Source organism: Heterocephalus glaber, unplaced genomic scaffold, assembly GCF_053883595.1.
Source record: "Heterocephalus glaber isolate CG9 unplaced genomic scaffold, H.glaber_assembly_v1.0 deba00001538, whole genome shotgun sequence".
Lineage (NCBI taxonomy): Eukaryota > Metazoa > Chordata > Mammalia > Rodentia > Bathyergidae > Heterocephalus > Heterocephalus glaber.
The window spans coordinates 21,348,240-21,374,519 of NW_028258333.1; the positions used below are offsets into that span (position 1 = coordinate 21,348,240).

Genomic DNA, 26,280 nt, shown 5'->3' on the forward strand with positions numbered 1-26,280 from the left:
TTTTAAAAAAATAAAATGGAGTACTACTTAGCCATAAAGAATGATAAACTAGAGACATGCATAGCTAAATGGATGGACCTTGAGGCGATACTCTTAAGTGAAATAAATAGGACACATATGTGTAAATATCAAATAGTTTCTCTGGTGTGAGAAGCTGAAAGTATAAATGAGGCCCAAAATGTATAATAGATAATGTGAAATAGGAAGAAGGTCCAAAGGGGGAGGGTAAATGGAGGGGAAGACAGGGGAAAGGAAAGAAGGGAAAGGAAAAAATATGAGAAAAGGAAAAAACAGAAACAAAGTCTTTGTAAATGGGGAGGGGTGGAGAGGTTGAAGAGAGGGCAGGGGAATTGGGAAAAATAAGAACCAAGATACATCATGTAAAAGTAAAAATTCCCAATGGTGAATGTCACCATATTGTATACCTAAAATGTACCAATAAATTTAATCAATTAAAAAAAGAAATGTGCTAGAAAACAGGAAAGAGGTTTTCCCGTTTTTATCTCCACAAATGTTAGACACTTTATAAAGTCACAAAAATCATTGCAGGATTGGAATTGGAATTGGAAAGGGCTTAAGAAAGCAAGTAGTACAAGTACACTTACCATATACTCAAGAAAACTGAGATCCATGTGATTTGTCCCAAGCCACCTTATCATCTTGGAAATGAGTTCATTGGTTTTATCATTGTTCCATACTAAAGATTCTCTTTTAAAGAACTGACAGTGGAATATTTACAAATTTTTGGCTGTGGAGCTTGAGGGTACAGATTTAAACCTTGAGTTAACAGACCATCCGGGTTTAGTTAAGAGATATTTTTAAGTAAACTCATTTAAATACTTCTGACCTAGAAAAGCTTTTTTGGCAGCCTTGGATCAATGGCAAATAAACTTTTACATAGTTGGAAAGAACAAATACTGAATGTAAATTCCATCTTTCAAGATCTCAGTAAACATTTTCTTTCTCTTTCTACTTAGCGTGCTCTATTTTGAAAGAGACATATCCGCTCCAACTTGACTTATCACGGGCCCAATCAGTTGTAGGGTTCATGGTATAAGACCCTTAAATACAAGGGTGCACAACCGCCAGTGTTGTTGGTCACAGTTTACCCTGCGGTTGTGTGCATTACTACTGTGTGTTTTAGGTCACGAAGGGTGTGATATAAAAATACATGGCGTGTCTGCCTCGCAAGCGCAAGGTCCCGAGTTCAATCCCCCGTAACAAAACAAAACGAAAAAACATGGCTGCATAATTTAGGTCTTTCTGGCGTTTGCCAAACGTACCCACCCCCTGGTAACTTCAGGGGCCCATTCTGTACTTTACTCACTTCCTGGACTCTGCTTTCCTAAACAAGCCTAACTCGTCTTACCAGGACAGGCAACCCAGACGGTGCCGGCACTGTCAATAGTTATTATATCGGAGCCTGTTCCTCTGGGGTTCGGACAGAGCACCACAGGTTTCCGAGGTGCACCAAGGGGAGCGCAGGGCTAGCTGGCCCCTGCTTGTCGCTGAATACCGCTGGCAAGCTTTACAGTTTTAAACAGGTAGGGCCCCGGAACTCGGCCTTTCTTCCCATCTTTTGATGGGTCTTGTCCTCGCTTCCTGCATCATCTCCGTGAAGAACGTCCCTACGCTACAGACACAACTAGACAATTCGGAGCAGAGGCAGGTTCGGGGGATGAGGCTGAGGTGGCGGACATCACGCCGGAGCGGACCGGAGAGCTCGGGAGGCGGTGGGAGGTGCAGACCGCCTAGGCCGCAGCCAGCTTCCAGGGGCCGGAAGTGCCCCGCGTCGCTATGGCGACAGGCGCCTGCACTCCCGCCCTCCGGCATTCGGTTCCCGTGGCAACTCCATAGTATTCCGGGCCACAGGCGCCAAAAGCAGACCTCTTACCTATTTCCGCTGTGGCACCGGGAATGAGGTCGGTGGACGCCGCCGGGACGCTACGTCGCCCGCGGTGGCGGACCAGCTGGGCAGTGGAGCCTCGAAGCCCAGTTCCGGGGCGTGCACGGCTTCGCAGCAGACCGCCAGGTGCGCGGCGCCGCCCCACACTCTCTTGCCGGCCTGCCGGGGCCTCGGACTCGGGAATCGCTGAGCAGAGCTCACATGTGACGTCTGGGTTTATGAGGTTACCCGAAGCAGCTTTACAAAAGGAGGAAGCGCTTGGTATTTGAGGCGCCAAAGTCTAGTGGCCTAATTCAGAGCCATATGGACCCTCCTAAGGACAGGGTGCAGGAGTTTGAGAGATCAAACAGAACCTGTTGCCCTGGCCGTAGTTTTGAAAGTAGGGATTAAAATGTAATGAATCTTCCTTTCTGATTTTCCGATAGTGGTGTTCAGGGTCAAAGCTGCTCAGGGACCCCATGGGAATGAGTGACATTCTGTAGGATGAAATGAGGAACGCCTTGGTGGGTGTTAATGTTCAGTAAGTCACTTGCAGTCGATTTGGGTTCGATGTAAGCCTTAGAGACGGCCTTGAGAAACGAATTTCACGAAACATTTTCCATCATGTGTTTAAGCCTAGAGGCAACGAGAATAAACACAGGAGTCTTAGCTTCTTCAGGAGAACTTTCTATTAAATAGTGAAATGACCCCAAGGAGAAGGTGGAGAGTTAACCAGTACACACACTGGCTGTCCTTCATTTAGAACCGAGAGATGGTTGCTCTATTTGGATCTTCTTTCCCTCAGGTCTCCCAAACATGTTTGAGTTGTGAGTAGGTGAACATAGTTTGGCTGATCCAGATGTAAAGGCACAGCTTTTAAAAGGTTAAAAACAAGTCCAGGGATTTAGCTCAGTGGTGCTGTCCCTGCCTGGCAAGTGCAAGGTCCTGAGTTTGATCCCCGGTACCGAGAAAAACAACAACAACAAAGTCCAGACATTTAGGAGAAGTAAATTGGAGTTGAAATAAGGGGAGAAAATTTAACTCCTTTCGTTTGTCAAATGCCTTTAATTTCTGCTTTAGGGTCTCCGTATATGAATTTGCATAGTCTATTTGTGGATTGTATTTGGTAGTTTCAGTTTAATGTTACTGGCATTCAATAGAGGGAACATAGATCAAACTCCAACCTAAGACTTTTCTCCCAAAGCTGACCTCCTATGTAATTCTTAGTAGGAAAAAGATGCAAGCCAACCCTATCCGCATCCCAGCAGTTATCAGTGACAACGACTGGGACTTCTGCTTCAACCTGTAAGTACTTGAGAACCTTGACATACTATTCCGTGTCCCGGAACACTGGGTCCTCTCACTTAAGGCGAGCCTGGGTGAGAAGCTTAGCATGCACATTACACAGAAAAAAGTTCCACTTCTGCAGTATGATTTAATAATAGTTATAGTGTTACATTCACTTGAATCTATAACTTACACACGATGGAAGATAATTGGTTTTTCTCTAAGAAAAAATTTAAATTTTAAAAAATAAAGACAAGAAACTAGGTGTGATGACATATCCCTATAATGCCATCACTCTGGGAAGCTGAGGCAGGAAGATTGAATGTCCTAGCCCAGCATGGGCAATTTAGCAAGACTCTGTCTCCAAAAAAAAAGATAAGGGATGTAGCTCATGCAAAGATCATGAGTTCAATCCCCAATACCACAAAAAATAAAGACAGATTATTTATAGCAAACAAGACTAGTAATGTCATAGAGAAAAGAATAACAAAACTGAGTAGTTTTGTGAAATAAAGAGAAATTGAGTAAATAAAAATTTTCACATCATAATGCCTGATACTTATTTGAGCACATATTATGTGCCTGTCCCCTAGCAATCCTGTGAAGAAGCTACTGATGTTAAACATTTTATAGATGAGGAATGTAAATAAGGGCAAGATTAGGCAGTTTGCCCAAAGTCATATAGCTAGTTGGTAGTATTGAAAACTAGTCTAACTCTGGAGTCTGTTCTTTCTTTAACCATTCCTCTATACCAGAGTTTCTCAGCTTCTGTACTCTTGACATATTGGGTGGAATAACTTTTGGAGGCCCATTCGAAGCATTGTAGGACATTTAGCAGCATCCCTGGTGTCTACCCACTAAATGCTAATATCACTGCCCCAGTCATGACAACCAAAAATGTCTCCAGACATCGTCAGATGGCCCCAGGGAGTAAAGTCATTCTTAGATGAGAAACATTACTCTCTTTCTCATCAGATAGAAATATATAATGTGGGCCACATATATGAGCCCCATATTAAAAAGTAAAATGAAACAGGTGAATAATTTTAATGGTGTGTTTACCTTATATGTCCAGAATATTATTATATAAAATGATTAATGAAATATTTTATATTGTTTTCTTCATGGTAAGTCTTCAAAATTCCACATTTTACACTTAACAACAAATCTCAGTCTGACTCACCACATTGTTTTGTGCTTAATAGTCACAAGTGGCTACTGATTATTGGATAGCATAATTGTACCTCACCTTACAAAATATCATGAGCTTACATGTTATATATAAAATGTGGAGTTGGCGTGAGGATGTAGCTCAGAATATAGGGCACTTGCTTAGGATGTACAGGTCTCTGGGGTCAATCCCCATGACTAGAAAAAATGAAAAATAGAGTTCACAGTAGAAGAAATGTTGCTCTCCTGCCCATATGACCTGAAATGCCTTTGTGTCTGGATTAGTTATTTGCCGTGGGCCTCTGGATGGATGTTAGCATGTCCTTTTTAAAACTTGGCATAAAATATCACAGTCAACATTTGTTTTCGTGTTATACTTTTCTAAATTTCCTCCTTAAAATAAAAAATAATAAACACTCAGTACATTTATCTTTATTATTTCAAGTTTAATTTAGAAAATATGTCCCTAATCCACAGTGGAGAGAGCTATAGCCTTCAATTTTATCTTGTTTGGACATCCTGACTCCATGTGCCTCTGATGTCCACAGCAAACCAGGACTCCAGAATACCAGCAAACAGGTGAACTATATCCCACTTGTGGGCCTGGAGAGAGTGAAGAAGACATTACAGTTCAGAAAGAGAAGATGGCTATTGTCTGTATGTCTTTTCCTGAAGAGAAATTAGCTCAGTCACAGAAGAAAGTAGCTCAACTGATTAAGAAAAAAATGGCAAACAAAAAAATTTACTAGGTTTTTGTACCATTTAAAAATATGCCCATGATTAGAGAAGTTCTACCTTCACTTCAGAGTGAAGCATGTAGAAGAAAATGCTATATTTGTTGGTTAAGTGAAAGAAAACAAGAAGCCAGCCACCTTCTGTTTCCATATAGGGTTCACTATCCATTTGTCCTTGGAGGGTTTGTGCTTCTAGTGTTACACTAAAATTTGATATTTGCTTGGTCCTATTGCCATTTGAAATGGCCAGTCAGGTAAAAGATGAGGATAGGGCGCTCCCGCTTCCATCCCAGACCGTGCCGAGACTGCGCAGAGGCTCCCCCGCCGCCATCCCAAGCTCCTAGGGCAGAGAAGCTGAGCCGGTCCCAGCACTCAGAAGGAAGCTCCTCCACCGCCATCCCAAGCTCCTAGGGCAGAGAAGGTGAACTGGTCCCAGCACCCGGAAGGAAGCTCCCCCGCCACCATCCCAAGCTCCTAGGGCAGAGAAGGTGAGCTGGTCCCAGAACCCAGAAGGAAGCTCCTCCACTGCCATCCCAAGCTCCTAGGGCAGAGAAGGTGAGCTGGTCCCAGAACCCAGAGGGAAGCTCCCCCACTGCCATCCCAAGCTCCTAGGGCAGAGAAGGTGAGCTGGACCCAGAACCTGGAAGGAAGCTCCCCGGCCACCATCCCAAGCTCCTAGGACAGAGAAGGTGAGCTGGTCCCAGCACCCAGAAGGAAGCTCCCCTGCCGCCATCCCAAGCTCCTAGGGCAGAGAAAATGAGCCGAGGGGGTGCCAGAAGCACCCCGCACCCCGTGGAAATGAGAAGACGTGTAAACAAGTCTCAAAAACAGACTTCCAGATCACCTACAGCAACCCCAAAGGGAAACGAGATGGAACAATCTGATACTCAACCACCTGGACTCTGAACTGGCAACAAAAGAAGATCTGGGAAAAATGAAATCAGAAATAATTTCTCAGATAACAGCAAAGATTTTGCTCATGGTGCAAGACATGATTAATAAATCTAGAGAGGACACAGATAAAAAAATAGAGGATCTGAGGAACATGATGGAATCCCAACGTAGGAAACAAATGGAATCCATAAAACAGATGCAAACAGATTTCGAGGAGATTAAAAACTCCATCAAAAGTCTGCACAGCAGAATGAACCAATGTGAGGATAGAATTTCAGATATAGAAGAAAAGATTGCAATTAGTGACCAGGAAAAGAAAAATTGCTTTAAAATTGCAAAGGAACATGAGAAATCAATCCAGCAGCTGCTAGATGATGCAAAGAAGAATAACATAAGACTGGAGTCAATGAAGAAAGAGGAGAGAGTGCAGATGACATAAAAAAACTCTTCACAGAAGTGATGGCAGAAAACTTCCCAAGGAGGGGGAAAGAACTTGACATACATGTAAGTGAGGCATATAGTACTCCAGCTAGCCTTGATCAAAAAACATCTACACATAGGCCTATAATAGTTAGGATTCCAGAAATCCAGCAGAAGAACAAAATTCTACAAGCAGTGAGAGAAAAGAAACAAATCACATACAAAGGAAAATCCATCAGAATCACAGCAGACTTCTCAGTGCAAACCCTCAAGGCAAGAAGAGCTTGGAGTGATGTATTTCAATCCTTAAAGGAAAACAGCCTCCAACCCAAATTGATGTACCCTGCAAAACTATCTTTCAAAATTGTTGGAGAAATAAGATACTTTCATGATAAAGAGCACCTCAGGAACTTCGTGAATATCAAACCGGCACTCCAAAAACTTTTAGACAATACCCTAGGAAAAGACAGTGAGGATCACAACCCCAGGAAACCCAGCAGAATGAATCCATTGGGCGTGACAAATTAAACGCAAAGGGGGAGAACCCAACAAAAAGAAAAAGTCATGACAAGGCTTTTAAAACTTTTAACTTCATCTCCTTAATGAGTGTATAATTCAATCTTGTTATTGTACTGATTAGTATTTTTCTGATTCTAGAGTTGCACACCTTTCCTTGTGCTGTACTGGCTATTTATCATCTTCTTATGTCTACTTTTTAATTGAGTTGTCTATTAATGAGCTGTAAGAGTTCTTTATATATTCTGGTCATAGGTTATATGCATTGTAAATATGGTCTGTTTAAGGACTACTTTTCATTTTAATGATGTCATTTAAAGTTCTAAATTTTGATGGAATCTCATCAATTTTTCTTTTATACATCGTTTTTTGTATCCTAGGAAGTTCTTGCCTACCCAAATTCATAAACATTTTCCCTTATAATTTCTTCTTAAAGTTTTATACTTTTAGGCTTTCATATTTAGGTTCATAGATCCCTTCAAGTTATTTTTATGTATGGAAATAAAGGGTTGAGGTTAACTTTTTATATACGGATACCAGGTGTTCTACTGCCCTTTGCTGAAAACACCATCTCTTCCTCGGCTCTTGAATTCAGTTTATATTCTATAAAATGCTAATGTTAAATAATCTTTCAAAACTCAGTGGACCATATATGTGTGGTTCTATTTCTAGATTCTCTGTTTTATTCAAATGATCTGTATGTCTTTTCTTACACCAAAACTGCCTTGATTACTGTAGCTTTAGAAGAAGTCTTAAAATTAGGTACTAAACATCTTCCAACACTGTTTTTGTTTTGTTTTGTTTTTAACTTTTCTAGGTCCTTTGTACTCCTACATAACTTTTAAATTTCAATATCCAATTCTTCATTTATAGCAAGTATACATAGACCTGAATTTTTATATATACCTTGTGTTTTCTAATCCTGCTAAATTCAAATACAAGTTCTAGGGGCTCCTAGAGATTTCTTAGTATTTTCTCTGTAGATGATCATTTCATCTACATATAAAGATTTTGCTTCTACCTTGCCAGTCCTATCCTAATTGTGTCATTTTATTGCCAGACTATTTTGGTGGGGCCTAGGTTTCAAAGTTTAATGGACAGATAACGAGTAAGCATATCTGCCCTTGTTCCCCACCTTAAGGAGAAAGCATTGTATCTTCTCCATTCATATAAGGCGTTCTCGCTGGAAGTATGGAGTACATGTCTTTAATCTGTTGAGAAGGTTCTGTTCTACTTCTAGTCTCCTGATAGCTTTTACCATGAACAGCTGTAGAATTTGGTCCAATACTTTTTCTCCAACTAGTGACAGGATCATATGGCTTTTTCCTTTCCTCTGTTAAAATGATGACTTTTGGGAGTGGATGAGTGGATCTTCCAATGCTGAACCAACACTGCCATCCCTATAACAAAACCACTTTCTACATCCTGCCAGATCTGACTTCTAATAGTTTGTTTTGTTATACAAATTTCTATCTATGTTCATACTTTTTCTTCTATTATCTTTATCCAGTTTTAGGATTAGCACAATATTGATTTCCTAAAATGAGGGGAGAAGTGTTCCTTCTTTCTTCTGCTTTAAATGTTTGATAGAATTTATCAGTTAAAATATGTATGAGCCTGTTGTCATATAGGTAGGTTTTCAAGCTAGGAATATACTTTCTTTAATAGGTGCTATTTAAATTTTATATTTCCTCCAGAGTTAGTTTCATTAATTTGTCTTCCAAGGTACTTCTTAGAAGTTGTCAAATTTATTTCAAAACAGATCTTTGAAATATGCTTTCCATATCCTTTTAAATTCTGTAAAATCTGTGGTAATGTCTCCTAGATCTTGATATTATAATTTTAAAAATGTGTAATTGATATTGTGTAATAGGAAGAAAAGACCTAAAGGAGCAGGGGAAGTGGGAAGGGCAGGGGAAAGGAAAAAAGGGAAAAGAAAAAATGAGAAAAGGAAAAGAATGGAAGCAAAGTCTTTGCAAATAGCAAAGGGTGGAGGGGGTGAAGGGAGGGCGGGGGAAGGGGAAAAAATAAGAACCAAGATACCCATGTAATGGTACAAGATCCCAATGATGAATGTAACTGTATTTTATACCTAAAATGTGCCAATAAACTTAATGGGGGAAAAAAAAAGATGAGAATAGGTGAAGCTAAGTACTCAGGAGGAAATGAATAGAAGAACTTGTTTTTAGGATACAAGAGTAAGGTATAGTCAACTGGACTTGATAGAGTTTGGATGTGGGGTGGGAAGAAATAAAGAAGAAAAGAAAGATGAAGGAAATTTAGTCCTACCTTCCTGTGATGGGCCAGAGTTTTCCTCCTTTCCTTTTTGCCCTCTACAGAATACCCAAGCAAACAGGGAGCTGATACGATGTGTTATCCTCTCTCAGAGTATTTTTGGAGAAGAACACTAGAAATATGCACAAGCTTTGACTAACCTGGCTTATGGCTCCCTGACACTGAGAGGTACTTGACGTCCCCAGATGGGTCTGGATGGGCCAGGCTGTGAGACTGAAATGAGCCTATGCATAACCTCTTTGTTGGTGGGGATGATCGGAAAGCACTTTCCCAGCCCCAGCTCATACCTCATGAAGAGAAAGTAGAATCTGTAGATAAGCCAGACAGTGTATCTTAACAGTAAAGGTAATAATGGTGATCATGATAGTTATTGAGTATTTGGCAAGGTGATTTTATTTATTCCTCATAATATTCCTTGGAGAGAGTTACTATTATTATCCTTCATTTATAGATGAGACACTAAAACATAGTGGACAAAGGACAGTGTCTAGAGTTCCAGCCACAGATCAATAGGGGAGGGGCAGGCAGATGTGTAACATGGAACATCATGGAAGCAGACCCAGTAGTAGGACTTGAACTCCAAAGATTAAATTCAAGTTCCTGGAAGGAAAAGGCAGGGCCTTTATCTTAGAGAAGTAGTTTTTCTGGAAGGTGTCTGGTGTAAGAGTACAAGATAGAATCCATTTTCTGAAAGCAGAACCTAATGGAAAGCTCTATGAAGGCAGGGACTTTACAGTAGAAGCTCAATAAATATTTGTTGACTGATTAAGGCATAAATTTCTACAACAAGGATCACGGCCAGCTCAAGGTCCTCTGCTTTTTAACCAAGCATACCTACCCACATGAATTGTATTCCCTTCTACAATGGAACTCAATGTATTATACTCATATTCATATGCTCTTTGTTAAAATGTCTCTGCCTCTCAAATAGAAGCCCCATGTGAGTAGGAACTAGGTCTTGTTTATTCTGGAAGAGTCCCTCGCACAAATATGGATCAACAGTATTATTATGATAGAAATGAACTGCTAGCATAGGACTTTTTCAAGTATCTCTTGTGTGTCAGTCTGAGGTGGTTCAAGGGCCTAAGAAATTTGAGGAATATGAGAGAAAGAAACCAATACCCCTAGGCCATAATGAGCCTAGATATCAGACATTAGAACTTTTGATAAGGTTGAAATTGAACTCAGGTCCAAGTTATTAATCTCAGCACGTGTTTTTCTTCTTAGACACTTTTACACTCATTTGTTTTTAATGTAACTTTAGGTTCCTTGGCTGTTGATGTGAAAAGATCATACATGGTTGACACTAGGGACAGTGGTGCTATGAGTAGTAAGGTCACAGTGAAGTCATTTTTAGGATATATGTTATGTTCTGAGAGAAGTCTGTCATGGCTAAGGGGAAGAGGAATTCCTCACCTAATGGCAGAGAAAGCAGACTTTTACAGTTGGATTCCAAGCTGAGTCAAAATAGATAAGCAGCTCATATCACAAACAATGGTGATAACATCATTTTTCCCCTGCTACATGAATGAAGATCTACATTTGGGTTATGAAGTTGGAGAAGGAAGAAGTTTTCCCGTAAAGGAGGGTTTCTTGTTTGTTTTTCCTAGATGGGAGAAACACTGTGGTAGATGAAGTACTTTCATGATATTCCTGTGCCTAGATGACACCTTGAGAATGGATAATGATTGTGACCTTTCCTTGAGAATAGCCCAATGGCTCTTATTTCAGTTGTGGTTCTTGCCTGGTTTCTTCCTTTATACTGTTTTAGTGTCTACCCCAAGGAAAAAAAGAACTAAATCTTTGAAAAATTGCAAACCTTTAAGAGGGATGAAATACTTGCTGAGCTTCACTTAGTTTTGTTGTTATTAATCCTGTAGCTGCTTTAAAATGGACAGAATATATGAGCTAGCCTCCCATGTAGGCAGGACCTGTGTGTGTTCGTGCCTTGCTGTACGTTTTATAGCTAGCGGATCTGCTTTCCTCATGTCCCTCTTTTGGAGATGGGGGTCAAACCCAAAGTCTGATTTTTCTCAATAAATAGTCTTTCAGTGAGTATTTAGTGAGAAACTTGTATATGTGAAATATCATGCAGAGCACTTTGGGAAATATAATGTAGAGAAATCCTCAAAGAACTTACAAAAGTGAGCCACCTAGGGAACCAAATACAACACAGAAGGCATTATAAAGTAAATGTCATGTAATTTATTTAAATAAAGGGCTTTGGAAAGATTGGATGAAATAATTCCTGGCTAAGATGCTAAGGACTACAACAAATGAATAGTGTTTGAGTGATGGAAGGAAAGTGGGGGTTATTTCTGGTGGAAAAGAAGGATAGGGGACAAAGGCAGAAAAATTTGGAAGACTTGTATGATGTCTGTTCAGAAGCAGTAAGAAGCCCTGTCTGGCTAAGATTTGGACTGGTAAGATGAACCTGGAAAGGAGGTTGCACTGGAGAAATCATGGTAGAATTTTAAATACAAGCTAAGGAATTTGTTATTTATTTGGTAGACAGGGGAGGACTATTGGAGATTTTCTAGCAGGATGATACAAATATCAAAGTATATTTTTGGCAAGGTTAATCTAGAAATGATACAGTGAAAACTATCTCAGTCTTGTAGGTCTAAAACTAGGCTGGCCAAGCATGGTGGTACATGCCTGTAATCTCAGTGCTCAGAAGGCTGAGGCAGGAGGGTTGCCGCAAGTTCGAGGCCAGCCTAGGCTACATAGTGAGTTCAACACCAGCCTGAACTACATAGCCAGACCCTGTCTCAAAAACAAACAAACAAAAAAGACAACTAGGCTAATGACAGAGAATTAATGAGAAGGTAAGAATTCAAGAGTCTATGAAGGACAGATGTATTTATTATTTAACTAGAAATCCCACTCTGGGAACCTAAATACATGTTTATAATATATGGCTACTCTGTATTCTACTAGGGAGTGGTCTCCAGGATGCATCTGTATGGAAAAGGGAATATATTGTGTGGCAGTGTTATAATATGGCTCTTGTGAAAGAAAGAGGGCAAGAAAAACTAAGAATTTATGATTCAGTGAGAAATATACAAGAATGAAATAAAATTAGAATGCTATGTGGAGGGTGCTTATGGTAAAAGGTAGCAAGATTAGAAGTGACACTGTTCCGGAAAATTGAGGAAAGAAATACTCGGAGACACAGAATTTGGGTAAAATAACAAAGGCTTTACTTGCAAGCAGGCAGGACCGCCAGAAACTGGTCTGGTCAGTGCCCGTGCCCCACTTTCTTTGTTAGTCACCTTTTAATACTTTTGTTAGTCATTATCTCATCCCTAGTGGTCTTTGTTAAGTAAATAAAGTTCATATTCCTGTTTAATGGTTAGACACAGGTGGTTTCTGTTACTGATTACAGTCCTAAACACATGACAGTTAAGGCACATATATCAGAAGTTTGTTCAAGGATTCCCACTTTGTTCTTCAGAGCTAGGATGTTATCTATAGTAGAGCTACAGATCAAAGGAGCTATATAACCTTCACCTTAAACAACAAAAGCAACTGGCTAAGGCGCATTTTTAAAGGGGTACACTACCTATTTTGCTTCTACAACTACTTTAATAGTTACTCTACTAAGCAGTCTAAAACTTTTCCCCATCAACACCTCTCAATGTTTACCATTTCGTATAATTTAACCTTTTAACCATAGAAATAGATTACCTATTCAAAAATGATCATTAAAAGGAATATATCATGAAGGAAGAATTGGTAAGACATGTCTTCAACTTGAGGTTATAGAAAAGTGATGTCCAAAGATGACCTAGAAGTTTTAGGTCCCTCAAGATGCCATTTTCGAAGATAAGTAGGTCATGAAAGGAAGTACACAGGGAGGAGAATATTGAATCCAGTTTTTGATATATTGATTTTGCATTGCAATAGAAACCCTCTAGTACCTTTTTACTTGGTGCTAGAAATTTGGGACCAAAACTTGAGAGGAAAAAAGGACCAATCATAAGCATAAAGGACTGAAATCAAAACTAGAGAGGGGAAACTGAAATTATAAGTATGGAGGCCAAGGTTGGCATTACAGGAGTTAGTGAAATTTCTGAAAAGCAAAGCAAAGAAAAAGAAACTTCAGACTTGAAAATGAAATGAAAATTAATGAAAAGGAACAAAAGACCCTGGTAAAGCAAAAAAAGAAATCATTTAGAGAAGCACTATAAAGCAGTACCAAGTGGTTTAATAACTCAAGATCAAACAAGTAAAATATCTGATGCTGCAGCAAAGGGGAGACTGAGGAAAACTGTGATTAGATTTATCTGTTAGGAAGTATTTGAAGGTCCTCAAGAGAACTGTTTCCCCCTGTGTGGTGGGAGTAGAAGCCAAATCAGAAAAGTCAAGTATATTAGTCAGCTTTCACATTATTGGGTGCAATATTGGACACCCACAACTTAAAAGGAGGAGGTTTAATTTAGCTTACGTTTCAGAGAATTCAGTACATGGTTGGCAAACTCCAAGGCAAGAACATCATTGTGGAAGGACATGACAGAGAAAAGCTGAATACCTCTTGGCACCAAGAGGCAGAAAAAAGAGAGGAGGCAGGGGAGGAGACACTGTGTACTACCTGGAGGCGAGCCCCCATGACACACCTCTTCCAGCCAGGCCGCACACACAGCACGTTTAGCTTTGAACTCATCAATGGGTCAGTTCACTGATGAATGTATGTAGTACCCCATGATGCAGTCGCCTTACAGAAGTCCCATCTCTGAATACATGAGACTTTTGGAGGCCATTCTAGATCTAAACAATAACATCAAGTGGAGATAATTTTATAAGAGTAGGAGATACAGTAAGATTTTTTTGCAAAGGAAGGAGCTAGTTAGAGTTTGAAAGTTTAAAAATGGGTGATTGATGGCATGGGGTTCTTAAGAGAATGTGAGACGTTTGCAAAGCAAAATATGCAAAAGGCTGTTGCTTGGGGAGAGCGTTAGAGATCCTAGAAGTGGAACTCTGTTGCTGACTACCTGGGAGATAATCCTACAGGAGCTAATAATACAGTAGCTGAGGAAAGAGTGGACAGAGACCATCAGGGCAGTTTGGCACCTAGTGGTATGCTGTTTTAAATTGTTTAGAAAGGAGAATAGAGTAATATGGACATGTAGTTTCTTGGTATTTTGCTTATTAGTGAAGCAATAAATTAGCCTGTTATTACTGGGAACTTTCCAGGTATTCAGTGATCTGTTGAAAGTATTACAAAATCCGGAAAAAGACATCTAAGTCATAACTCTGTCTTTTCTGGGTACTTCGGGCAAAAAAAACCAAACCTTGGTACAGCAACAATAGAGACTGACAAAAACCAGATAATCTGGTCTGTAGAAAGCCTGAAGTAAGTTTAGGTCTGAGAACGCTGCCTTTTTATAGAAATTCTGCAAGCAGTACTGTGAAAAAAATCTAAGGAAAAGTAAGGAAAGATAATAAACTACTCAATAAGAGAAATGGACTTTGGTAAAAATAATAATAATGGCTAGTATTTCTTCTAACTCACTTTATTCAGATACTACTTCACCGTTTTTCATGAATTAAATTAATCCTTGCAAGAATCCTACAAGATAAAATGTATTTTCACAGCCTTTTTATGGGTGGATAAACTGAGGCACCAGTGGATCAATTAATTTGTTTAAGGGTACATAGATAGTTGTAAGCAGCTAAGCCATGATTGTAATCTGGAGAATCTAGCTTTAGACTTAGCTCTCTTAATCATGGTGCCACAGTAACTTCTTGGTTTTTTTTTTTTTTTTTTTGCTTTTTTTGTTTGTTCTTTGTTTTTGTTTTGGTACCAGGGATCGAACTCGGGACTTGCGCTTGTGAGGCAGGTGGTGGAACCACTGAGCTAAATCCCCGGCTGTAACTTCTTAAATATAAGTGATAAAGCTACTGTTTTCTGGTGAGGCTAGCAACCTCGAGAGATTGGGCAGAATTTTTCTGATCAAAATTGTGGAACAGACATCAGAGATAGAATCCTGACTCAAACTAAAGCAAAATGATTAATACACTTGTCTAGCATTAATACATTTGTCTAGCGCAATGGTCTCCAAACTCTTCAGAGCTTTCTTAACTAAAAACACTCTCCATATCTGTATATCTATTACAAAGTGTGTACCACAGTATTAATATGCTATAAAATATCACAAATAGCTATAAAGCAGAAAAAAGAATAGGATAAAAAAGACATCACAGACATTTTGATGTTTGTTAACGCTTTATCGCATCTTACATACTTACAGGATAGTATGCACCTTAATTTTGAGACCAAGGTGGATTCTAGAAAGGTGAAAGAAGAGATTTTTCCCCTTAAGGTTTACTTTAAAGTATAGTAAACAGTTTAAATCAAGATCTTTGCTCAATTTGCTTAAGTCCCATTGGTCACCAGTTTAGCTTTTTCATCAGAAGGACCACAGTGTGGGACATGGGAGACAAGAAACTGTGTAATTAATTAGTGGCTGAGCTTAGAGGAAAAGTATTCCTCCCAGAGAATTCACACCAGCCCCAGGCACTTTGGCCGGGAAGCGGGACAGGCTGGAAAGCCTTAAGGACCTTCTCAGAGCCACTTTCTCAAATATAGTTTTCTTGCTTTTCCTTTAGGAGCCCAGAAGGACTGTTGTGCTTGCTGATGTGAGGCATTTTCTTTTCTTTAGGTTGTTCTTGTGGTACTAGGTATTAAACCTAGGGCTCTGCACATGCTGAGTGTTCTATGACTAAGCTACATTCCCATCCCTTTCTAAAATACTTCATTTTGAGCTGGGCATAATAGCGCATGCCAGTATCTCAGCACTCTGGGAGGCTGAGACAGAATGATCGAAAGTTTGAGCCTAGTCTGGGCAACTTAATGACTTCTCAACACAGTCTCAAAGTAAAAAGGGGTTGTAGCTCAGTTCAAAAGCCCTGGGTTTGGGCCAGGGATTTAATTCAGTGGCACCGCACCTGCCTCTCAAGCACAAGGTTGTGAGTTTGATCCCTGGTACAAAAAAAAAAGTCCTGGGTTTAATCCCCAGTACTGAAAAAAAATATTATTTTGAGATGGTCTGGTTACTGTAAGTTGCCCAGGGTGGCCCAGAACTTGTGATTCTCCTGCCACAGCCTCTTGAGTAGCTGGGATGGAAGATGTGGGCCTGGAATGGTGCATGGAGCCTTATACTCTTCTCCCTGTTCTTCTCCTAAGGACCCAGGGAATCATCTGATTTTGGGTGCTGTCCCCTTCCCTGCTCGTGGAAAACAGTGTATTTGATCGAAAGACTCCTCTCCCTACTTTACTGTCTAGATTTGTAAAGTAGCAATCCTAGCTTCTGATGAGCTTTCTGTGAGATTACTAGTTGATGCTTTATTTTTCATGACCTAGAAAAACTCCCAAATCCCTTACAGTTCAAATCCAGCCTTCCCACTTTGTCATCTGTTATGGTTTGAATGTCTCCTTTCTCTTCCACCTTCCCCATCGAAGGACACAGCAGGGAAGCCCAATTAGATGACTGTGACTTGATCTTGAACTTTCCAAGCTCCAGAACTTTGAGAAATGAGTATTCTTTACAGTTTCCCAGTCTTTCGGGTATTGTGTTATCTTATAACAAATAGAGAGCATCCAAGACTTGGTTTTACATATCCAGTGCATCTTTTTATATCTTTAAATTCAAACTTCTCCTTCTGACTAGTCTTCTTACTTCCTTTTCTAACACTCCTACGGTAAGCCAGCCTCATGCACACAAGTGCACACATGCATGTGTACACACACACACTGACACACTTGCTTAGTCTGTTTCCTATGCCCTTAGGCTATTTACTCCAAGTGGAAACCCTGCCACTTCTCCATTTCAAAATCCTATCCACTCTTCAAAAATAAGAGGAGTCCCACTTCTTCTGTAAATATTTTACTCAATGTTTTTTCAGATGTGGCTCTCAGCCTTCATTAATATCACCTAAGAGAATTATGAATTCTTGGTTACCACCTGAAACCTTGTTGCTCATTATAAATGTGAATCCTCGGTTTTTACCATGGTGTTTGTAAACTGTAACTACTGGAAATGAGGCTCAAGAATCTACAGGTCAGTTTGAGGGGCACTGTTATCTGCTGGGCTGTGGCCTAGAACACAGCCCCCTTTTTAAATAGAGTCAATTTCTCTCTTCAATTAAGACCTATAGAAAAGATGTCGCTGAGTGATCTACAGAAACTAGTTGGCTTCAGCTTAAGGCTTTGTTCCCTTTCATTGTTGTAAATTAAATTGCAATATTAATGAGATGTTCCACATTTAAAACATATGAGGGCTGCAGGCATTAAGGCAAGTCTTTTCATATCCCGGTTGCTGTGGATTTGCACCCATGCTGTGAAACCGATCTCTAAAGGCCAAAACCAAGACAAACTGTGTAGAATACAGTTAGGACTGTGGGGTAAGGATTAGAGGTGCAGTAGGCCTACTTGGCAGGTGTGAATGTGTTTACCAGTCCCTGGATGCCTGCAGAAAGAGGACGGAAAGTGAATGTCAGCCATGAGTTTTGGTATAAAAGAACAAAACTAGGATATTGTGTCTTCTGCTCGCCTTTCTCTCTCTTTTCCTCAGGACTTGTTTCACTTTTCCATCGGGAAAGGGAAAAGACATGAGTTAGGCCAAAATATGAGGAACTAGTACTATACACTGAATGTTCCCAAGTTTACCTCTGTTAAATAAATAAAGAGTATAAGTGCCCAGGAACACCAGCCTTTAGTTGGAAAACAAGGAGAAACCCTTACCAGTTCTGTCTAGTGTTCCCTTTGTCTTTGTAGTGAGGAGTCTCACTGCATTAAGAAATTGGATTCTTTGTGTGCATGAGTACATGTGTGTGTGTGTGTGTGTATGTGTGTGTGTGAGAGAGACCAATTAGTACCACCAGCTTCATCTTTGATTGTAAAACAATCCCAGATGGAAATAATTTCATTCGTAAGCCCTTATATTTATAAAATGCCTTTTCTAGAAAGCTCATAGCACAGTACTGTATGGCATTGCCTAGTTTGTTCCTGGATCATCTCCATATGTAAAGAGCAGCTTATATAACCATTGTTGTCCTTTGCTGTTTGGAGGATAAAGAAACTTTGTGGGTTGAAAGGGTCAGATGACATTAGTGACAGAATTGGAAAGGGGACACGCAGGTTTCACTCCTGTCTCTATCATTGATTTCAAAACAGGTTCACAGACTATTTCCAGGAGGGCTGCATAAGGACCACTTGTGGGATTAAAATTAGAAATTCCTGGACTCCATTCCTCTGACTCCATAGGTATAGGGAGGGGCCCAAGAATCTATATTCTTTTTTTTGGTTCCAGGCATTGAACTCAGGACCTTGTGCTTGCGAGGCAGGCGCCAGAACCACTAAGCTAAATCCCTGGCCCCAAGAATCTATATTCTTTATAAACATTACAGATAATTCTGATTCACAGCCAAACTTAGAACCAATACTATATATACCTCCCAGAAATGTCTTTGACTGGAACATGCCTTTTTAATATCTTTCTTCTTGCTGTTCACTCTATAACTTCTACAGGCCTCCCAGCCCAAGCCAAGGAACATGCTGAATCTGCCAAGAACACACTCTTGACCTGGAAGGGAAAAACAACCTCAAACAAGGAGAAAAAGGAAATCACAGAAGCTCTGGTCATGCTCTACTACACTCTGGGAGTGGCCTGGCTCCTACAGAACCAATATGCTTTCCTTCCCAGATGGGTCTGGTGATCAGGGCTACAGGCCACACATGCCGGAAGGGTCATCTCACATGGGAGAATAGGACATGGATCCTTGTTATCATAGCTGTATTCCAACATTGCAGGACCTCTGCATACTTATATCCACCTAGAAAGGTATGTGTTTTCCTCCTATGTCTGTTCATGTAAGCCCCTAGTTGAGCCCTGGGAGTGAATTAATTAGTGACACATCCCCTAGCCAGTTGAAAAATTTCCAAGTCTAACTGCTCTTTACTGAAAAGAGCGAAAAAGGAAAAAGTTAATATTAGCTATGCAAATAGTGGTGGGGATAGTATAGGAATGAAGAGCGGTGGTAATTTAGAGGAAAGTGTGACAGACTAGGCTGTACATTGTGGTTCCCTAGGGAGCTTGAAGAATCACTGCTGTGTGGGTCCTACCCCAGAGATTTTGATTTAGTAGCCCCCTAGGTGATTGTAATGTGCAGCCCAAAACCACTGATTCAATAAATTCTTGATCATTTTAGGGTTTTTTTAAAAAAAAATGATATTGAGAACACTGCCAATCAAGCATGAAGCCAACTGAAATAGACCAAAGAAGCAGTTCTACATAATCTCAAAGGGGAGCCATAGTATATGCCTGTTAGTCAGCTTTCCATGCCTATGGGAAATACCTGAGAAAATCAGCTTATAAAGAGATAACTTGTATTTTGTCTCACAGTTTTAGAGATTTCAGACTATAATATCTTGGCCCCTATACTTTTGGGCCTGTGGCAAAGCAGTATATCATGATGGAGCACATAGCAGAGCAAAACCCCTCACCTCATTGCCAGGGATGAAAAAGAGAAGAAGGGGATGAGATCCCAGTATCTCCTTTAAAGAATGTTCCCAATGACCTTATAAAGGTTCCAGCACCTCCCAGTAACTTCATGCTGGAAGCCAAGCCCTTTCCACATGGACCTTTGGGAAACCCTACCACCCAGGCTTATAGTAGTATCTTCGCTCAAGAAGTTTTTGATTTTGATAGCCTTTTGATATTGTCACCACTTGAAAGATTCTAATGAGATTTCATGTTCATATATAGTCAGGAGCACTCTGAGCCCAGGTGCGTTCAGTTCCTTCTCTCTACACATCCCCCCCTCTACTTTTTTGGTTGTCTTGCTCAATTTCCAAAATGTAATGTGGCCTTCCCCATCATACTCTTGAAAGGAGGTCTATGAAAAATGTGGGAAATAGAAGGGTATTTGGGAATTAAGGGGGTTTCTTTCCTGCTATTTGCATCTGGCCAAAAACTTACTCTTCCTGGATTTTTAAAAATGATCCAGAAAGTCCCTTTCAGTATAATTAGTTCCTCTCTTTTACCATTCTTACAAAACAACATGGGAAAAATGAGTAACTGTTGTCATGCAGTAGATGCTGCTAAAGGAAATCTAGTATCACTACTGCAAGCCCTCACCATCCACTCCAGACATGGATTCGGGCAAGCACTAAAAGAATTCTAAGACTTTGTTCTTTTTCCAGAGAATTCTTTCTTCTTGACATACACACATGGAGAATAAAGAACATAGTTAAGTATCCATTTCCAAGTACAGCTTTCTTTTCCCAAAGGGCCATTTTGTTTGTGTATCAACTGCTCTCCCTATGCAGTGGCAGCTAGTTTTTGTGCTTGGCATTTACCTTGACTGTTTCACTGGCAGAGAGGCCTATTTCAACCTGAAGAAAGCAGACAGAAACATAAAGGGGCTGAAAGAATTGAACAAGGGAGATGTTTGTGGATTACAGGTCTCAGAGAAAGACCTAACAATTGCATTGGGCAGGTAAGATCTGGGCATAGCAAAGCTGAAGCTTTACAAATGAGACCTGGAGTTACATGATGTTCTGTACTCTAGAAAGCTATTCAGAGCAAAAAGCCAAGAAACTCAAAGTGATAATAAAGGAGACTTATATTTGTCAAATGGATACTCTGCTCCAAACTTACTGTGCATTGCTGACCTTAATCCTCCTAACCACCATTAACAAATAGTTGGCATGATTATGATCTCATTAAAGAGAAGACAAGGAATCTGAGTCTGAGGTTAAACACATCGTCTAAGGTGACCTATCTTATAAGTGTTAGATCTGTAATCTGAACTCATTGACTTTTAACCATTTCTTATACTGCTCCTCACACTTCTAGGACTGATTATGTTGTTTTCCTAATTGCCTGCTACTTTTCCCCATTTTAAAAGTATGACATCTTAGCAATGTGACATTGTAAGAGATATGGAAGGAACATTTAATGTAGATGATTAATTGGAAGCCATGAAATCTGTGAATAGCACATGTGTTTTTAAGGAAAGTTCTGTTCTGTGTAGAAACAAAGTTCATGGAATTTGTTCAAGCCAGAGCAAGACTTAACTGTTTTGCAGTTGAGTTAGAGATCCTCTGAGAATCAGAATATTTAGAAATGAGAGTGGGCCTATCAGGTTATCAGAGGAAAAACATAATGAAAAGTTTACTGTTCCCTAGATTTTTCAAATATCTTCACATCCTTGAAATCAATCAGTTTCCAAAACTGTAAACACTTGGCATATTAGAGCAGATGACTGAATGGTGTGTAAATGAAATGCATGCATCACTTTTCTGCCTCCTCTAAACAATCATGAATCCTAAAGTCAAGCGGGAAATGATGAGGAGTTGTTGGAATGCCCAGAGCTAAATCAAACCATTGACTTAAGTCCATAGGGCCATAAATTAGAGTCTGGTGAATGTCTAAGGCTGTCACACAGGGCAGTGATTAATTTTTTCTGCCTTATGTGAAAGAAATCCTTGTTCCTTTGTCAGAAGGAATCCTAGTACTTATTCCATTCATTCATTCATTCTATGATATTTATTGAGTACTTAATTTGTGCATGCACTGTTGTATCAGATGCTAATTAACTTACTAGATACCATTCTCGATATTTTCATAACTTACTTTATTCAATCCTCTCCTTAGCCTGTGAGTATACTTTTTATTATTTTTCATTTTATGGATAAGAAAGTTAAGATACAGGAAAATTAATTCACAGTTACAGAACTAATAGAAGAGTCTGGCTTTTAACTGGAGCATCTGAATCCATAGCTTACCTCTTATAATACACTGAGTTATGTTTGATATTGACCAAATATCTAGTGAGGATAGATTCCTTTTTTAATTTTGAGGATAGGGAAACTGAGGCAAGAATATTCCTATCAGACAACTTGCTAATACCTCCTTATAAGCTCTTAATGAAAGCCATTATCATTCTATATTTCTGTTCTTATGGTCAAGGGAACTAGTGTTCTGAGTGATCAAAAATATTTTTAACAAAAAATTATGGGATAACATAATAGTGCTCTTTTCAATATTAATCCTCATCTTCAAAGAAAGGATAAACCTCCCAGTTTGAAAAAATTCTGACTATTGCTAAAATGACTTAGTGAAGTAATTTTTAAAAATTCAACTTGGGAATACAAACGTGGGGCAAGGGGAAAGAAGGAAGTGGTCCTGAGAGTATAATTACTATATGTTAGGTGATTTTACATATTTAATCTTCACAACAAGGCTGTAATTTAGATATGCTTAGTTGTGCTTTATTGGCAAGGAAATGTTGGCTTCTGGAGTTTGATAAAGTTACCAACCCTCAGAATAAGCTTTGAAGTCCCCTTGTTCTTGATGTTTGTTCCTGTTTCTAGAAGGATAATCACAATAAGATACTGTCTAAAACAATTATGCTCTCAATTTTGTTGTGGAAATTTGAAAATTCAGACAAGTATGAAGAAAAAATAAAAGTAAATTATAATACCACCATCCAGACATAAATGCTGTGAATATTTTGCCTAGCCATCTCAGTATATCATATTTTAAGTACAGACTTACATCTTCATTTTTCACTTAGCATATTTTGAATACCTCTCCATATTGTTAATCTAAAAATAAAATAGTTCTATGAAGTACTTTAACATGATATTATGTAATTTGTTTAGCTACCCCCCCTTTGGAGGATAGTTACAATGCTTTCTGTGTCCTTTCTTAGCTAAACTAAATCAAACAAAACAAAACAAAAACTTTCTTCAGCCTGAAAGGCAGAGAAACAGAAGTAATACAATTTTATTTTGATTTTAGAGAGTCTGTGTTTGGGTAAATTATTCTATCTTATGACTTGCTGGCTACCACTTTTTACCACTTACTTTTATTTAAACCTTAGATGATAGCACATCATATATTAATGGTTTAAATGAATAGTAGGCAGTGGAATCTGGTGGGTAAAAATGCAGGATCATGGGAGTTTATTTACAGTAAGGCTAGATTTTGAGCCAGATGAGTGGCCTGCAGAGGCCAAATTCTTTGGATTTTAGGATTAGTTCCTATGAGTCTGCAAAATAAATGACCTCGCTGTGACTTCATTTCTTTTCTTGTAGAGCCTCCTTGGCTATCCACAAGTTGAACCTAGCTCTGGCATATTTTGAAAAGGCAATTGGCAGTGTTATTGCTGTCAAGGGTGATGGCACATCAGATCTGATCAGTCTGTATGAGGAGATTGCCCAGATAGAGCAGCTGAGGAGGAACCACAAGCAGGCCATCCAGTACTTGAAGCAGGTTGGTGAGTTGGCTGGAATCCAGGCAGAGTGGTCTTGTTCACCCCAGTTCCCGGGGTCAGGGAAGTTTGGACTTTTCACAACACAAGGTTGGGATTGGTTCCCTTTTAACCCTAACTTCCCTCCAGATCTCCATAAGTGCCCATCAACAACTTTAAGTGACATTGACAAAGAACAGTGACTCAGGTGAGCATATCTGCCGTGTGACTTCATTAGGAGACAGTGCTTCCCTGCCCAGGTTTTTTCCCATCTCTCAGTGCTGAGAAGAGGAAGCCAAGTGTGTCTACTCCAAGGAAAAATTCATGGAGGCACCTGAACCTAAGTCTTCAACAAACACAAAGAGCCATTTAAACAAAAAAGAGTATTTTGGTACAATGCTGTCATTTGTCCTTTATACTAATCCAGGTGGTTGTATTTCCAAGTCTAAGGTTAAACTAATAAAAGGGTATTTCACTTGGAGGAAACTAATTTGACAATCCTCAGGGGAACAAAACCAAAACATAGGAAAGAATGTTGAGCCTATCATATAAGAACAGTTTAAGGCATGTACTTTATGTAGCATGTACTTCAAACTACTAATTAAATTCACCGTTTTTCTTGTCTAAATAAGAATTCTGCTTGTGGCTTCTGGTATCTTCCACAGCCACAAACAGGGAAAAATGCTTCCTGTAGCATAGAAAACTTATTGCAAACAATCTGACAATCCAAGACTGTAAACATCACGCAATAGAGAAATGTTAGGGAATGCTGCTCTGAAGGTAGCACTCTAGGGCTTACAGAGAAAGCAGTCTGAGTTTTGAGTTCAATTCTTTCTGAAAGCAGTGGTCAGAACAAAATGGATAAAACAATAAATATCAGTGTTTTTCAACAACAAAAATCATGAATTGAAGTTTATGGAATGTTTTTATTATGTGCTCTTGAGGATGTATTTATTTAACTCATATGATAGCCCTGTGGAATAGATATCAGTTTTAATCAGTTTTATTTCATTGTAAGGAAAAGTGAAGCACAGAGTGTTATAGCTAATTCAGCTAAAGTTGTACAGCAAACAGGTGTCAAAGCAGGGACTTGAACTCCAAAAGCTTGATCCTGGAACCTATACTTAACAACAACTCCACTCTATATCTTGCCTCTAAAATGTTGTCTGATATCCCTTCAAGCCCCTGAAATACCTCACAGAGTTTGGCCTATGAAATATTGCAGGGTGGTTTTCTTGCTGTGGGATATGGACTAGATACTTTTACTTTTCTTTCTCCTTCCTAAGTGTTACTCTTTCCATTTTAGCACAAAAAATAATAAAATTTTATATTTAGTGCTTACTATTTGTCAAGTGGTATTCTAAACACTTTACATATATTCATAATATTTACAACAACTCTTTGTGACATTCTATTTTCATCATTCCTGTTTTCAGTCTCAAGAGGTTAAGTGACCTACCTTATATCACAATAAGTGGCTGAGTTTTCTAGGATCCATGCTTTATAACTGTCTTTAATACCAAACTCATGAGCGGCTGAGCTAAGGTTATAATTTTATTTTTGCTGTGAAATGTAGTAAAAATAATATCAGCTAACATTTATTAAGAGCTTACTGGGCTGGGGATTTAGCTCAGCGGCACAGCACCTGCCTGGCAAGCATGAGGTCCTGAGTTCAACCCCTGGTACCAAAAAAAAAAAAAAAAAAAAAACAACTTACCATGGAATGGGTAATGTGCCTAGTGCTTTGCATATACCATATACTGACTCATTTAATCTTTCTTAATTAGTAGGAACCATATAATTCTTCTGCATAATAAGGTGAAAGTACTTGCTGAAAAATCATGCTACAAAGTAGCTGCCCTGGGGCTCAAAGTCATTTGTTATGCTTTAAGTATGAAGTGTCCTCCAAACTCAGGTATTGAAAGTTTGATCACCAGTGCAGCAGTGTTCATGGAGATATTAATCTCATTAATGGATTAACTCATTGATGAATTTGTAGCTGAATGGGCTGTTAGGAGGTGGGGCCCAGCTGGAAGAAGTAGCTCACTGAGAGAGTGCCTTTGAAAGGTATATTTTGTTCTAGACCCTATTTTCTCTCTTCCCCTCTCCCCCATCCTCCCCCCTTTCCTGGCTGTCATTAAAGTGAGCATCTATCTTCTACCACCCCTCCCACCATGATGCTTCTGCCCTGCTACAGGCCTAAAGCAATGGAGTGGGCCAAACAGGGACCGAAATCTCTGAAACCATGAACCAAAATAAATTTTTCCTCCTTTTAAGTTGCCTTTTTCCCCCTCAGGTATTTAGTCACAGCAATGAAATACCAACTAATACATCATCTTTCATCTAATTCCCTGATTAACTATATGTTATTGCTAACTGGCAATTCTGTGGAAAGAGACTAGAAAATCCACAGTGAGATCCTATCATTTGAGTAGTTGCCTTGTCATTATTTTCTTTTTTTCCAGGCTCATTCTATCTGTGTTTCTTCGTTCACTGAAATCAGCTCCCAAACTGCAGAGGTGGGCGCATTATTAGCCAAAGCTTATGCCATGTCTGGAGAGCCCCAGCACAAGGGTAGGTAGAAAAGGTTTCTTTTGAGTTATTATTTTCCAGGGACTTATGAGAAGCATATTAGTGAATGATCTGTTTATAAGTAAAATTATAATTAGCTATTCATGCCTGTTATGGAATAATTAAGTTACTTATGATTTTATACAAAATTCATTACACATTAATCTGGAGCTGGTAATATCCCCCAAATTAGTTGGAGCATCAGAACCAATAAAATCATCTATTTTCTGTTTCCTTTATTCCCTT

General features: G+C 39.4%; 1 protein-coding gene and 1 long non-coding RNA gene across 2 annotated transcripts in view; one reads left to right on the plus strand and one right to left on the minus strand.

Moving 5' to 3' along the window:
• Positions 1 to 3,062, minus strand: part of LOC106009737 (uncharacterized) — a 58,680-nt gene extending 55,618 nt beyond the window's left edge. The window contains exon 1 of the long non-coding RNA XR_015442216.1: positions 606 to 3,062. This is a non-coding gene — a long non-coding RNA (uncharacterized LOC106009737). The remainder of the gene's footprint in view (positions 1 to 605) is intronic.
• Ttc23l (tetratricopeptide repeat domain 23 like) lies at positions 3,062 to 26,045 on the plus strand. The gene is given in 7 exon segments (XM_021261514.2): positions 3,062 to 3,192; positions 4,886 to 5,070; positions 9,246 to 9,369; positions 18,734 to 18,890; positions 20,578 to 20,703; positions 23,309 to 23,486; positions 25,929 to 26,045. Coding segments are annotated over 7 exon segments (957 nt in total). The 5' UTR covers positions 3,062 to 3,122.
• Positions 26,046 to 26,280: the final 235 nt, after the last annotated feature.